Source organism: Capricornis sumatraensis, chromosome 21 (assembly GCF_032405125.1).
Source record: "Capricornis sumatraensis isolate serow.1 chromosome 21, serow.2, whole genome shotgun sequence".
NCBI lineage: Eukaryota > Metazoa > Chordata > Mammalia > Artiodactyla > Bovidae > Capricornis > Capricornis sumatraensis.
Window position 1 is genome coordinate 24953765 of NC_091089.1, and position 16811 is coordinate 24970575.

At 40.3% G+C, this 16811-nt stretch overlaps 1 protein-coding gene across 21 annotated transcripts in view; it reads right to left on the reverse strand.

Annotated features, from left to right (window-relative positions):
- The window catches only part of DTNA (dystrobrevin alpha), a 149420-nt gene that overhangs the window by 62926 nt on the left and 69683 nt on the right, over positions 1–16811 (reverse strand). For 8 of the 21 annotated variants that reach the window (XM_068993515.1, XM_068993529.1, XM_068993521.1 and 5 more), the window contains exons 7-9: positions 14925–15091; positions 12235–12359; positions 6542–6625 (exon numbers count right to left, since the gene is read on the reverse strand). The exons of 1 other annotated variant lie outside the window; for it this stretch is intronic. In XM_068993515.1, coding sequence (XP_068849616.1) covers positions 6542–6625; positions 12235–12359; positions 14925–15091 — 376 coding nt within the window. Of the gene's footprint in view, positions 1–4749; positions 4840–5164; positions 5196–6541; positions 6626–9767; positions 9777–12234; positions 12360–14924; positions 15092–16811 lie in introns of those variants that run through there. 12 more of the 21 variants (XM_068993523.1, XM_068993522.1, XM_068993516.1 and 9 more) reach the window with 5 other exon arrangements.

A 16811-nucleotide genomic window follows, 5' to 3' on the forward strand; every position in this document is an offset into this window, starting at 1 on the left:
CATCTCATCCTCTGTTCCTCCCTTCTTCTCCTGCCCTCAATCTTTCCCAGCATCAGGGTCTTTTCCAACGAGTCTTTCATTGTATATATGTACCACAACTTCTTTATTCATTCATCTGCTGATGGACATCTAGGTTGCTTCCATTTTCTGGCTATTGTCTGTATACTTATGGCTGATTTCACATTGCCATGCAGCAGAAACCAACATAACATTGTAAAGCAATCATCCTCCAATAAAAAAAAAAATTTTTTTTAAAAGAAGTGACTGCTTCTGGGATGTCAAACATCACAATGGCTCTTCTGCACTGCTAGCTCTTGGAGCTTCTACATCTTCGGCATGCCTCATCTTTAAATTCAAATGTATTCCTCCTTTTTAGCTCTGAAACTGGAAACTACCCAGGGCTCCTTTCGATTGTGGGTGATGAATCTTTTCTAATCTGAATCCCAAGGAGAAGCAAAGCTACCATCCTAAGATTGTGTGTATACATGCCTTGTTCTCTTATTATCGTTATTTTCTTTTCACCAGGCCCTGCCACTGTATAAAGACTTCCTTCTGCACACATTCGCTCATTACTGGGTGTGGGGACAATCACACCCAGGAGGTATGACCAGGTGAAATTTGAATTTCATGTGTTCTGCTGAAAGAAAAGGGGCTGGAAATAATCCTTTAGATTATTCTTTTCTAAAAAATTCTCTTATTTTTTCACTAATTCCTTTTTATACTCTGTATAGAGAGTATAGAGAAAGAACATATAAGAAGAAAAATTGTCTTCTAAAAATTTTCACACACACAAACACACACTCTGACATAATGGGTTCTGGAAGGACAAAATGATTTCAAAATATTTCATATTTATTTATTTAAATTCACCCTTTAGTTTCAGAGTATGACAACTGATGTCAGGATTTTTTCTTAAGTGCAAACATTTTGGGGTTTTCTAGTGGCATTAGTGGTAAAGAACTTGCCCGTCAATGCAGGAGTCTTAAGAGACCTTGGTTCGCTCCCTAGGTTGGGAAGATCCCCTGGAGGAGAGCATGGCAACCCACTCCAGGATTCTTGCCTGGAGAATCCCATGGACAGAGGAGCCTGGGGGGCTACAGTCTATAGGGCTGCATGGAGTCGGACACGACTGAAGTGATTTAGCACGCATGCACACAAGCTAGGTAACAAAACCACACACAAATGTTCCTTGGGTTTTCACTTAAACCTGCCATATAGTTTTAAAAACCACTTCTGCTTATGCTGTTATTACATTAGCTCTACCCAAATGTTTCTCTTTTATTTAACATGAAAGTAACAAGATTTAAATAAAAGTCTTGCATAGAGCAATAATATAATGTAAATAAATTATGTATAATTATCATTACAATGGTTAAGTGGAAAATGATATTTGAACCATGGCAAATTAAGAACAGATATTTCCTTTTTTATTTATTCTTAAATAATTGATAAACTTTTTGGTGTTTGGGGTTATGAAGAATGACTTGTAAACATGGCTTCCTCCTTATCTGTCAGTTGGGAATAACATTTTGCTTATCACTATAACTAACACAGACTATGCCAAGGTCATCAAACTAATGTAAATACAATAAAGAGTCCACAAGTCAGGTTTTTCAAGAGATAATTTGTTGACCACTCTTGTTTCCTTTCTTTATCTAGCCTTCTATATCTTTGATGTGAAATGTAAAGTATCTTCCACATGCAAATCAGCAAATATGCATAAAAATAGCTGAGCGTCTCAGTGGGAAAATGAGTTGTCATCAATTCAGGTTGGCATGAAAGTCAGACCATCTTAAGCAGGTACCATGGAAGAAATAATAAGAATTCTAGGTCATATTTGATTCACTACATTTACTATGTTCCCCAGATAGTATCAAGCCGTTATCAATTGTATTTTTGCCAAGAGATGCCAAAAAAGTTTGCTGGGTATGGGGCACACACAGACAGCAACTAAGCAACTCTAGTAAAGAGTGAAGAAGAGGTGACTGCATATTTAATTATATCCTAACATTTTAGTATAGGGAACAGAGTTGAGTTCAAAGACCAGTTTAATTCAAGTTTGAAAAAAATCTAGCATCTCAGTGGAACTCTGGGAATAAAGAAAGCTACATGGGATAAATATTTGCAGACAGTGTTTATTTCAAATTTCATACAACATAACCCTAAAGAACAGAAAGAAGAAATCTTCAGGTGGTTGATTTCTAAGTGTATACCTGTTTTTATGGTGCTGATTTATAAATTTACCTGCTTTCCTGACTGAAAAGGAAAAGGCTTTAATCTCAGAAAATATTACCTATGAAAAAAAACTGATTTTCAGAAGCAAAGGCTGAATTCAGTACCTCAGTTTTGTTTCTATTCACTTTTGATTACCAAAGCACAAATGCTTTAAGTTTAGTTTGAATATTATACATCAGATTAAAAATCTGGATTGTTAGGTAAAGACTCTTTGGGAAGGCAAAGTTTCATTTGAAAAAAGGAAAAAGGACATAGAGAATTAGCCTTTCTGTGGTTGAAAATCCAAGCAAATCAACCAACTGACCAACCAGTCAACCAAGAAAAATAACTCGCAAATGCTTTTTCATTGAAAAGGATCAGGATTTAGGAAATGCGTGGGTAGGCAGTCTATCTTCCCCATATGTACACCTGGACCTGAGACAGTATTAGTAATTAACCAAATAACATGGTGATAAACCAGAAAACAGTATGTTAGATTGTGTTCAACACTATGAATCCTAAGCCAGGCTCTAACATTTGGGACAGTTGATCAGATCTGGCTAGATGGTATACATAATAGCCAAAGTGATTCTTTTTGTGAGCAGTTAAGAGTTTAGAGGCAGTATGTGCAAATATATGGAAGAGATGTTTCTAAATTTGAAAGTAAAAGAATCTAACAATTAAAACTTTTAGAATGCCCTTATTGTATGAAGAAATGGCCATAATAGCCATAATTAGTGAAACATTTTACACAAGAAAGGACTGGTTAGCTCTCTCACATAAATGAGGGAAGGATTTCGGCAGATAATTAAGATTTTACAAAGGGCATGATGCCGAAAGAGACAGAGCAGATACTCAGAGGCACAAGGCTGTGGGCAGTGAGGCGAAACAGGGCCTTTTGGGCCCAAATCTGTAGTCAGCTCTTGCAATAATATTTGCCATAATGGCAAGCTATCTTTCATAAGTTTAATGCAGCTGCCCTATCATATATCATACATCATATATTGGAGCTTTTTACCTAGTGGTGATAATACACTTCCCTTTCTTATAAATTCATGCATTTATAACAAAATAATCTAGGTTTAGGGAAATGGCAACCCACTCCAGTGTTCTTGCCTGGAGAATCCCAGGGATGGGTGAGCCTGGTGGGCTGCTGTCTATGGGGTCGCACAGAGTCGGACACGACTGAAGTGACTTAGCAGCAGCAGGGATATAGTTATGACCAAGAAAATGAATGAAGTGAATTAGTTCATGAATTGCATTATTTGATCCACACTGTATCTAACAGCTAAATAGCACTGAGTTCTTACACACACACACACACACACACACACACACACAGAGTTCAAAGGGTTAAGGGAGAGTATCTTTGAGAATTCCCTCTTTTAAGGGAAAAGTTAATTAAGTATGTAGCTAGAAATAGATATCAGAAGAGGGGATGGGGGAGATGGTGGTAGTAGCCAGAGTTACACCCTCATAAATATGTGTGAGATAGGTTACTAGGATGTCAAAAGACTTCAAAGATAGACCCTCGCACCTTTTGAAGATCAAAGTGTACGCTTGTAAAAGGACTCTAGGTGAGGAATGCCAAGAGTTTGTGGTAAGGATTCTGGAGTAGTGATTTCAATTCATCCTCATTCTGCTTTATCTTTGTAAGATCTGTCATTATACCAAAGACCAAAAACTCAGACTAAGTAAAATATCTCATGGCAAACTACTTTTTTAATGTGGCCTTAACACTGACCAGCGCCACTCTTGGCTTGTTCAGGTTTTATCAGATTTTCAAAGGGGCAGTTACAATGAGGTAGGAGTCAGGGCTGAGCTCTAGGTCGTAATTCTTTGGTTCAGTTCCAGTTGTTGGGAGATCAGTGCCTTTAACTGATGTTCACAGTTGGCATGATGGTTTCCATCAACCTTAGTGTATGGTCATGGCTAAGAAATAAACAGTGGATCACCACCAGCATTATCAGATATTAAAAATTAAGCACTCAGAGTCTGAAATTGTTTTTTTCTTTTTTTTTAATTGCTGCTTCAGTAGGAATCAGACTGCTTACCTGGGAGAAAATTGGTCCAAGCCCAGTGGGACAGAAGGATATAAATCCTGAAGTCTTTTACTACAATATGGTCTAGCCATGTGATGTTGTCCTGGTCTCATCCAGTTAGGGCTGGAAGCATTCCATGAGCCTCTTTAATACAAGAGTCTAAGGAATCACCATCTGGGGTTTTACAAACTGTACCAAAGCAGAGAATCATCCAAAGAAGGAGATCCAATGTGGTACTCTTCACACATACACATCTCATACATACTGGTATGAAGACAAAATCAGTAAAAGGAGTGGAGAAGTGGAAAAGAAAGAAAAGAACCAAGCACTGCAGCTCAAGTTGGAAATTCTCAATGGAATCTCATGAACCCCCGGAAGACCTGTTTTTCCATCAAATCCCCCAACTACAAGGGGATTTTAGTGATGACGTAGGACCAGCAGTCTAGCTATGGAACTACTTCTACGATTAGTGATTCAGGGCTGGGATACTGACCGTGTGCCGTGTTCAAGCTGATTTACATACAGCTTTATGAGTGAATGCTCCTCAGCCACAGGGCTGGATGCACTTACCCCCTCAGGTAACCTGAGGGAGGCAAACAACGAGACCTCGTTAAAACCTCCCATGGACAGAGCAAGGCCCACTCAGAGAGGAAGGATGTTCAGTGTACACAGCTTTATTGAACAGCACCCTTAGAACAGAAACCAGAGGCCAACCTCTGTGAGGAGAGCGAGAACTGCAAATTGTGAACAACGTGCTTGTGGTTCAGAGGGAACATTCTAGAAGGACCGAAAATGGGGAAAAAGGGAAATGATCCTATTTTGGGTTAAGGGATACCATGCACCCTGGAGGAAGCAGAACAGCTCAAAGTATTATAGGAATAGTTTAGAGTAGAAGCCATGTTATCCATCTAGACGTATCCACCATAAGCACCGTCCGAGCTGAAATGATATAAAATGACCTTCAGTAAGGATGGGGTCTATCTCTGCTGGACAGTCACAGAATGCAGAGCTTCCTAATACAAGAATCTCTTTCCTGACATAAAGGCACAGGCCCGTGCTTCTAATAGATTTTACAGTTCATAATTTTGTCTTTTTCGAAAAGATGGTTGCATTTGCTGGTGGTTCTGAAAAGGAATGCTAAAGGAACACACTGAGGGCTTCAACCATAGGATTTCACTGTGGAGGTTCTGTTGCTCAAATGCCTCCGCATTTCTATTTGTTACAGACTGGCTGGATTCACAGGAAGTAAACATCATGAATGACCACATTCTGTTTATTCCACTAATTACATTTATGGGCAACGTCTTCATCTCAGGTTCCTGATGATGGGCAAATCCAGGGACTCAAGGGAAAAATCAGCAGTGTTCTAAGTCTCACTATCTGCACATCTTCACTAGAACATCCCAGGATATTACAGGGAAACTGATGCCTTAGCAACTCTTCGAGGAAAAGATTGATTATGACTGTTTTTGAAACACACGAGGCTGTTTTATTTTTTTCCTACTGAAAGGCATTTTAAATCTCTCATTCATTTCCCCGTTCCAATTTTCCTCACCTTTGTTCCTGCTTTCCTGTGAGCCTTCTCCCTGTATTTCTAAAATAATTCCCTGGTGTTTTATTTGTGATATTTGATCAAATGACTTGAAGTATGTCTTGACCTCTGCCTATTCACTGTGCTGGTTTTAGGAGAAGTATCTGCTTCACCTCTTTGCTTACATGGCGATGGACCTTTGTGCAAAAATGAGATCTGTATCCACTCTCTTTCTCTCTCTTTTTAAAAGTTCTTGTTCTTATCCATGAATTACTTATGTAGAAACCATATGCCCAAATTTGGATTTGAGCCTCTAGTCTCAGGAACTCTAGAATTTACTACGAAGATTCTTATATACCTGGAATTTTATGTTATGAGATGCTTCAGAATGTCCATCATAATTCCTTATTGCATCTTGAGATGCCAATTCCCCAGGTTAAACGGGCCATTCCAGGTGCTTTTTCAATGAGATATAATGCATGTGTGTTAGAAGTAAAACAAACATACTGTGCATTCTTACTATGGATGGATTGTAAGTGCCAGTTTCCAGGTGTGACTTTCATCCCCAAAGCCATCCCTGCCCTCTCTGAAAGCATCCAAATGAATGAAATTGACGCCTTGTGACAGATATTTACAAACGAGTTGCTAATAATAATCTTCTGCTCTTGGCTTATATGAGAATATTTTTTTCTGCCACAGAATCAAGGCTCATTATCAAAGAGACGGTTTGTTTTATAATAGGACTGGAACTTACCTCCTGGTAATAAAAGGACTTCCTGAGGAGGGGACAGAGTGGGAGAACAGGGTGTCATTCATGCTGGTTACAGGTCTGGGTGGCCTAAAAAAAGCACAATGTGGATAGAAAGTTAAAACAAGTAAAAGTCACAAGTTAAAACTATCCAATCCCTCAAGGAAAGAAGCTGGGAAGTCAGAGTTCTTATCTTGTGTGTGTGCATGCTAAGTCGCTTCAGTCATGTCTGGCTCTTTGCGACTCCATGGACTGTAGCCTGCCAGGCTCCTCTATCTACTGGATCTTCCAGCAAGAATACTGGAGTGGGTTGCCACGCTCTCCTCCAGGGGATCTTCCTGATCCAGGGATTGAACCTGAGTCTCTTATGTCTCCTGGATTGGCAGGCAGGTTCTTTACTACTTGAGTCACCTGGAAAGCCCAGTTCCTATCTTACCCAGGATCAACATGAATTTTTACATTTTCCAATTCAATTCTTGAAGTGTTTTGGGAACTTAAATTTCTTTGGGAAGACAGAATGTCTGTTAAACATTGAGCGGGAAAGATCTCTGGATGCCACAGAAATGTTTATTCTTGAGCTTTGAGCCTTGGTGTAGAGTCATGTTCTTGGATGGAGGGAGGATTTTGAGGCAGCTAACTGCCTTCTAAATGGGTTTGCCAGGTGGTTCAGTGATAACATGCCTGCTAACTCAGGAGTGTGCTTAGTTGCTCAGTTATGTCCGATTCTTTGTGACCCCATGGACTATAGCCCTGCCAGGCTCCTCTGTCCATGGAATTCTCCAGGCAAGAATACTGGAGTGGGCTGCCATTCCCTTCTCCAGGAGAATCTTCCCAACCCAGGGATCAAACCCAGTTGTCCTGGATTGCAGGCAGATTCTTTACCATGTGAGCCACCAGGGAAGCTCTCACCAAAGCAGGAGATGCAGGTTCAATCCCTGGGTCAGAAGATCCCTTGGAAAGAAATGTTTTTTTGCCTGGAAAGTCCCATGGACAGAGGAGCCTGGTGGGCTGCAGTCCACAGGGTCTCAAAGAGTCGCACATGAGTGAGTAGTGACTGAGTATACACGCACTGCCTTCTAAAAAGAGAAGCCCAGAAAATTTGAGGATAATCAGACTCCAGATCTTCTTGGAAAGAGGAGGATTCTACAGAAACTTCGTCCTGTTTTCCACATGATGATGGCCCTCTCCTGGTATTCCCTGTCTGTAGGGTCCCAGCTGCAAAATCATATTGTGCCTTCTTTGACCTTTGTTCTAAGGGAAGATGCAACCAAGCACCACAGGGATTTACTGACTTTCTGTTATCTGGACCTACAGTGCAAGGCAGCCCATAAACACTTGTTTTCTATATTATTAGAGGAAGAAAATAGGGTTCAGTATTCCTCAGAACTGTCCACAAGCCTAGCCTAAATATGAACTGCATCACATCTGTCATCCCATCTCAGTTTGCACCTCACCTTGTCATTCTTTCCCTATCAGCGAGGTCTTAGTTCAGGTAAAATGACAGAGCTAAGATCCCTGCCTCATCTCCAGGCAGTTTTTAGTCTCTTTTTAGATCCAGGTGTTCCATGGTACGATGAGAAGGGATTCAGAGTTCAGAAGCTGGGTGACAGGGCAGGGTGGTGTTCTGAGTCAGGAAATTTTGGTTTCACTATAATGCTACATGTGAGTTTGACAGTACAGAATTTTTTAAAGATGAAAGATGAATACAGTAGCCTATAGAATCTGTTTGTGTTGACTCGATCAAGTCACATTTGTGAAGGTTTAATTTTTATCTTAGGAAACAGGAATTAGTTTGGATTCTACAACGAAGGGATTTCTAGGAAAAAAGGAGACATGTTTGTCCCAATGTATTTATGAGAATGGACATGACACATGGCAGGTTTTCAAATGTCAGCACAAAATGCAAAAATTCATTGAAACTTTAGGTTCCCAGTACCTGGTGCTAAGCTGTGTTCTTAAATTTTTTTAAAGACACATTCTATGTTTGGTGAGGTCAAAATAGTAGGATTGCTGTTTAATCTACTCAAACATATTAGCCAAAATTCTGAAAACTTATTGTTTTATACTACTTATCTAGGATATGTCTAATACCTGCGACTAGTTTAAAGCTAATTCTGCTTTGAACAATACACTTTCACTTTATAAGAAGGATGTTAATTTCAAACAAACGTGCTCTGTGAATTTTGAAAGGTTAGGTTATATCAGATTTTAAAACATGAAGCAGAATGAAATATTTTCATTTTAACTTTGAAAAAAGTGGAAAAAAATCAGCTTGGCATTTCTGGTTTTCTTTTGCCTGTCTATAAATGTCTCCATCCTTCTCTCTCTCTAGGAAATGAGAAAACAAGAGGGTCTGGAATGCTTTCTAAGTAGCTTGGTACATTTACTCTTTTGAACCTGGTTACCACAAAGCTGAATTTGCAGTTCCTTAATCTTTGCTCTTTAATACACTGGGTATGACAAACTTAGAGAGAGCATTAAAAAGCAGAAACATCACTTTGCTGACAGAGGTCTATATAGTCAAAGCTATGGTTTTTCTAATAGTCATTTCTGGATGTGAGAGCTGGACCATAAAGAAGGCCTAAAGTTGAAGAATTGCCACTTTCGAATTGCGGTGTTGGAGAAGACTCTTGAGAGTCTCTTGGACTGCAAGGGGATCAGACAGTCAGTTCTAAAGGAAATCAACCCTGAATATTCAGGGGAAGGACAGATGCTGAAGCTGAAACTCCAATACTCTGGCCACCTGCTGGGAAGAGGTGACTCATTGGAAAAGACCCCGATGCTGGGAGGAGGGCAGGAGGAGAAGGGGACGACAGAGGATGAGATGGCTGGATGGCATCACTGACTCAATGGACAAGAATTTGAGTAAACTCTGGGAGATAGTGGAGGACAGAGGAGTTTGGCGTGCTGCAGTCCATGGGGTTGCAGAGTCAGACATGACTTAGTAACTGAACAACAAGTAAATGGCCTTATGTGTAAGATTCATCATGAAAATGTTGAACCTGGGACACAGGGGCTAACCTTGGCACCAAATAGAAATTTTCAAAAGGATGTATTTCCTCTACAATCACATGGCAAATTACTTTGGCATTCTTTTCATAAAATGAAAGTGCTCAGCTTAAAGGCAGAATTAGTTTTAAACTAGCCTCTTGTCTCTCACTTGTTTTGTGTCTCATAACCACTTATAATGATAAGTCTTAATGAGAGTACTGAAGATTATTGAACTACTTACCAAGTATCTCTTTTGGCAGCAAAAGAATTGAATAGAATAGAGACAGTTAATCATGATAATATTTACAAGCAATACAATAGCTAAGAACAAATGCCAAAACACCAAAATATCACCATGGAAGTGGCTTTTACATGCCTATGATGATTTAGAATAGCTAAATGAATAGTATATTTTCAGATTAGAAGTCTTAGATATCCCCATCCATATAAAAAAGAACATGTATATCTATTCAGGGAAATAACATCTGGGGAATAACAATTATAAAAATGTCTAAAGATAAAATAGGAACAAATCTGTTCTAATATCAATCGGATATTGTACATCTGGAATTTCTTGTGTGTTATTTCAACAATAAATATTTCATACAATTTGTCTTTTATGAGACTGATGCCCTAACTACTGTATAACAAGGCATCTCAATTTGTCCTTTAAAACTGACATTCACCATGGAAACATCAATGAGTAGAGATCAGTGTTTGGATTCAAGGACTGTTTTAATAATCTGGTTAAATTTATGGGACTTTTAGCAGAAGAAGGCACATTTCGTGTAGAATTTTAGGGGAATCCTGAAACTCTCCATGGAATCCAAATTGTGTAGCTGATGCCCTCAGTTCAGTGAATAACATATCAGATCATATTGCCAATATAAATGAAAGTTAAAACATTTTTACTCATTGGTCAACTAAATCTCACACCCACATACACCCACACACACTCTCAATCTTGCACTGACTGGGCACAGAGCCCAGTGTGACTGACGTGAGGCTGGCTTTACTCACACACGTGGCCTCATTTCTTAATTCTGTCTCCAGGTGGGAGGCCTCATCCTCATTCCATCTGCTGCAAAGCTCTTGGAGCCAGGCTGTCCACCCTGTCCACCCTCTAACTATCTATCCCACACCCATCAGCTCGGATTGAATGCTGCTCTCTTGGAGGGTAACCCCAAGGAGGCCTGATAGAAGTGACTCTGTGGCCCAGCCAGTCAGCCCAAACCTACTCTGAGTTTTTGTTCATTAATGGATAGCTAAGTGACTGTCCCCGGCTATGGGGAAGTAAGTCGAGACTTTAGAACAGCTTGCATGAGATCACTTTCTGCAAGCGGTTGGTCCTTTGGGATACTTCCCAGCTCTTTCTACCCCTGGTTTACTTTGAGGCTTATTTTTAGGAGCAAAATTTCTTAAAATAAGTCAACTACATTCTACAGAATCAGTTTACATTAGTTTTTGGATGCTTCTAGACTGTGCGGATTGCTGGGGACAACGAATCCTCAGAGTGCACACAGAAGTAAACCAAACAGAGCCCATGAGATTTATACAAATTCCTCAGACATGCTCAGCACAGTTGTTTGTTAGGATCTGTTTAGGTCCGTCGGGGAAAGAGTCACTGCCTTCCTAAGGCTCTGCAGTCCACCACAATGCCTCTAAGGGGCCATGCTCGCAGTCACCTGAAGCAATAACCTTGTCTTGGTGGATTCCTAACATTCAGAGGTCTCATCAGCCCACCTCTTGATGTCAGCAGGCAAACATGTGCCCTGCAGAACGAGAGGCTGTGCTGAACTGCACCAAACAAAATTCAGTTCAGGAGAGGAACTGCCTGTTCTAGAGGCTTCTTGAGGCCCCTGTGATTACTAAATTCCTAACTGTAGCCCCGAAATAGCTAATGAATTTCTTTCTTCTTCTGAGCCTGAGACATCACCAAGGAAGAAATACTTTCTTCTGCCTGAACCTCCTGTTTTCTGAGCCACCCAGGCCTGAGAGAGGGCCCCAGGCGGAGGGGCTTTTGGGAGATGGAAGATGTGAGTGGTAGCACCATTCCTTGACCCTGTACCCTCTGCTACTCAAACTCACACACACTTTGGAGAAACTTTTTTAAGTCTACTTTTGGATCGTCTGTTGAATTTCCCCAGCAATCCCTCCTCTTCAACCCTCCCTTACACAAGCCATGATTCTTCTAAAGTTATGTAACTTGGGAGAAAACAATAACCGCAGCAATAATTTCCATCTTTGCTGGCATCTTTACGATGACTGGCTCTGCAGAGAACGGAGACAGTGGGCTTCTGGATTAGAGGCTCAAAGCACACATGATGTTAAGGTACAGGATGCTTTACTATTGGCTGATCATGGCAATCCCACTGATTATTAATGTCCAATTGTGTAAACTCCACTAACATCTGTATTTCATAACTATAAAATTTTTGAATATTTTCTACTTCGAGGTGAATTATATGGTGCTGCGTTCTTGTACTTGCGGGCAGAAGTATTGTATACTTCTTCATGAAAAAAAAAGAATATATATATATATATATATATATATATATATATATATATAATCACCTGACTTTCATTCTTTCTTTAAGAAAATAAAATCTAAAACTTGGTCCCTGACAACTGACAGGAAATTGTCTTTGTATGGATCGGCACACATGTCAATGAAGAGCTGTCTCTCAGTGTGGAGGGCAGATACTCACACAATGTGGGCCAAGTTGAGTGGTTTCTCAGGCTGGTCAGGGAACATGGGGTGCAAGGGCTCACGGCTGGAAGCACAGCTCAGAGACTTGCTTAACGCATTGGTTAGCTTCTTAGCAGGTGATTTCTGGACGGAAGAACAAAGGTTCAAGTGTTAACAATCAACACTTACGTAACATTTTAGCAGATGATTTGCTTTCATACTATGCTGTGTGCTAAGCTGTTTTAGTTGTGTCTGACTCTTTGCGACCCCATGGACTCTAGCCCACCAGGCTCCTCTGTCCTTGGGATTCTCCAGGCAAGAATACTGGAGTAGGTTGCCATGACCTCCTCCAGGGGATCTTCCCAACCCAGGGATCGAACCCAAGTCTCCTGCTTTGGCAGGCGGGTAATCTTTACCACTAGTGCCACCTGGAAGCCCTTCCATGATATATATTCATTTATTCATTCAGGGACTCTTCTTTTTTTTTTTTTATTTTTATTTTTACTTTATTTTACTTTACATTACTGTATTGGTTTTGCCATATCAGGGATTCTTCTTTGAGAATTTACTCCAAGTCAAGGAGTTGGCTCATTGCTGGAACCAAAATGCTTGGAATTAGCCATTAGGGTACTTGCTGCTGGCTGCACAGTGTCAGCAAATGCTGTGAGAAATGGAAGCAGTCACTGGGGTCAGAATATCCCAGCTGGGATTTAATGAACAGCAGGAGTCCTTCTGACAAAATTCAGGGGACTGGAAGGTATCCAGATGGAGGAAGGCCAGGAGAGGGAAAGCAGGAGGCAGACCACTGAAGTCCTACATACCACGCCCAGGCCTGTGGTCTTTATCGCAGGCGTGGAGGGAGACAATGGACAACTTAAACCTCAGAGGTCACCTGATTCTAGAAGGATTGCTTCAGAGCAGAAGATGGTTTGAGAGGGATGGGAGTGGAAGGCAGGAGAGGAGTGGGAGGTTTTGCAGGAATCCAGAAGCAAGATTTTCAGGTGCAGCTGGACACATCCAATTAGAAGGAAGAGCAGAACTCAGCCTGAGTCTTCAGAATTTAAAGTTCATGTTCTTTCCAGAGGACATGCTATCTCTTTTTCATTTAGCCCAGTGGAATGTTTAATATTTCACAGCCACGATGATCAAAATAGTCCACCACATATAACAAATCTTTATGCCAATTTTTCCTTTCAGTGAGAAGAGATTTATAATTTTGTCACTTTCTTTGACACACAGAGTGCACAACTGGCAATATAAGGAAGTGAATTTCATCCTCATTATTTAAAAGCTAAGTCATGGCAGCACTGTCCACAAAATCCCTCTTTGACTTTGGCTAGGAGACGGAATTCTTAGAACACTTGCAACAGCAGTAATGACTGCTCTTCACCCCATAAACACTGGAGCTCCTTTGTCCTCGTGAGGAGTTCTAGTCTATTCCATAAACACATTGTCCTATCGTATAACTGCAGAGTCCACAACCTCGAAGGAAAAGGCTCCTTATTTAACTTCAGCATTTACACAAAACAACAATTAAAAAATGGGTTAGTCTTCAAACACCAGCCCTCTAGGATTTGAGACAGAACACACTGGGCTTCTCAGGTGGCTCAGTGGTAAAGAATCCGCCGGCAGTGCAGAAGATGCAGGTTCAATATCTGGTCTGGGAAGATCCCCTGGAGAAGGAAATGGCAACCCAATCCAGTATTCCTGCCTGGATAGAGGAGCCTGGTGGGCTACAGTCCAGGGGGTCACGAAAGAGTTAGACACGACTTCGTGACTAAACAACAACATCTGAAAACTGGTAATATGCTGTCAATAAGAAAATTCTCTCCTACCTTCTATACTAAATTGTATTTCATGATCTGTGCTAGTGTATCAGTTCTCAGCATGTGATGTAGCCAATAGTAGCAGGTGGCATTTGAACTGGAATAAATTCTCAGTATACAATGCCTTAGTGAAGAATTCTTATTTGAACTCAGACTATGACATGTGCTAAACAATTAATATATAATATATTTGCACTGAATATCAGTTCCCAATAATAATTCCTCAAAAGAACATTCTGATTTAAAATGCATCTTCTTAGTACTCAGCCATAAAAAAAGAATAAAATGCCATTTGCAGCAACATGGATGAACCTGGAGATTATCATACTAAGTATCAGAATACTTTCATCACAAGGACAGGTTACCTTCAGCATGTTAGTATCACATATCAGCTCCAGCAAGTTAGTCACGTGCACTATTCACGAAAAGATGATTTTCTAATACAACCACAATCTTTCCCTTCTTCCAAAAAAAATTAAATAAATAACATGAAATAGCGTCATTAAACCATCATGCTCTCATGTCTTTCCTTCACACTCCAGTCACGCCCTTAAAGAACTCCAGAAAGATAAAAGGAACTAACGATAATTTTTAGGCAATGCCCACAACCCCACCAAATTGAAAAGAACCTTCACTTACTGTGAAAAGGAGATTATGTTCCAGAAGGCTGTCACCTAAATCAATACTGACTTCTCCGTATACCAGGAAGTAATATCATTGGAGTGTTCTTATACGTTGTCTTAGGAAGCTACACTGGGTTCAGACTCAGAGACCCCCATAAGAGGGGCAGTGGGAAGGGAAGGAACGAGTGTGAGAGTAGAAGGTAAGTGTGCCCCCCTGCTGTTCCCTTGTGTTCCGGACGACACTCACACACCCAACTTACCCAGGACGTGTACTCTTTCATTTGGTGCTGGTTGCTATGGGAACCACTGGCGTGTCCCCTCCAGAAGCAGTCTTGACAGAGCTGGTAATTGTGACACTGTTGGCATCGGTAGCGAAAGCCCAACATGCTCTCGCTGTGGCAGTACGAACACTCAACCGGGTGGAAGACTGACGGGCAAGCAAACGAAGGAAAGACAAGGAAACAAGAGTATGAGTCAGAAGAATGAAAAATACAGCCCAACAAGAACTGCGTTTTTCTGCTGAATAACAAGACTTCTGATGATAGTTTGGTCTGAGAGAAGTATTACGTTTATTCCTAGACTCTCACGACCCTTTTCCAGCACATGTGTGGGGGTGGGAGAAATCAAGTGGGCTGGAGGAGAGGGGTTCTTTTAACAGCACATCTCTGTAATGCTGTTTACTCATCTTACTCCCATCCCTTACCCTACAAGAATGTAAATTACCCAAACTGGCTTGCCTTTCCCCCCAGATGCTCTCTGTCTCCAGGAGACCAGCACAGCTCACTGAAAACTCAGAAGCACAATGGACGAACACAGATGGGTTCATCCAGTGGGTAGTGGGTAGAGAGCAAATATTAGAGAAATGGAAAACAAGAGGAAGAAAAAAGAAAAGAGATGGGAGGAGAGTAGAAAAACTGGATGATGAGAATATTCGGTTATATTTTAAAAAATAGAGTAGCTAATGGGCTTATTTAATGAGTGACATTCTCTTCATTTAATAAACAGATTTTTAAAAAAATTTCTGAGAGGCAGATGGATAGCGGCCCAAAGAGATGGACAAATTATCTGAGTTCAGTTCTAATTCAGATAGTTCAAGAGACACTTTCTCTGCCAGGAAATTTGAGTTACAAAGCAGGCTAAGTATGAGACTCGAAGCTAACAAACGATCAGATCCAAGTAATTGTATGTTATGAGTTAAAGATACTAACAACAAGAACAATTCTTGCCTTTGGCGAAGTTACTCTCTGGCTAACCAGCCAGGGAAAACAATGCAAAAAATAAAATAAAGATAAAAAGTAAACTGTAGAAACAAAGACATAACCAAATTTTGAACACAGTGTCTTCTGAACCAGTATTATATCCTCCTTTTCTGGCTCTTGGGAAAGACCTGAATTTAGGGACAACTCTTCTGGGACATGGTCTAAAGAACTCATTTTCTGCAACAGGAAATACTGAGAGAAGGCATGAAATTACAACTTTATAATTGGAGAATGACTAGTTCTCAGACTGCAAACAGTAATATGAATTCACCCCACATGATCTGGATCTTGACTGCTCTTTGCTCTAGCAGATGAATAAGAAGCATAAAACAACCTATGATTGTTAGCGATTACAGAGAATCTAATGAGATCTTTCTTTAAATCTTCTCCATGAACAAAACAGAATAAATTTATAACTTGAACTAAGAGAGATAATAAGCGCAGACACCAAGTGTTCTAAATGGGAATTTAAAGTTAAGCTAACTTTAACCCCAATGTATATTAAAGAAATGTGTAGAAGATTCTAGTAAGAGATAGGGGATAAATTATTTTCTATTTAAGGCTGGAGAATTCCCAAAGTTAAATTAAACAATAAGTGAGAATATCTAAAGAGCAGATGGAGGCATTGAATTGTTCCCTGTTTAAATTTCTTTAAACATGTTCTGAACTGTATTTCGTATTCAAGTTTGGATATGCCAATAGTAATTACTTTAAAAAAAATTTTTATTTTTACTTTATTTTGCTTTACAATACTGTATTGGTTTTGCCATACATTGACATGAATCAGCCACGGGTGTACATGAGTTCCCAATCCTGAACCCCCCTCCCACCTCCCACCTCATATCATCTCTCTGGATCACCCCCGTGCACCAGCCCCAAGCATCCTGT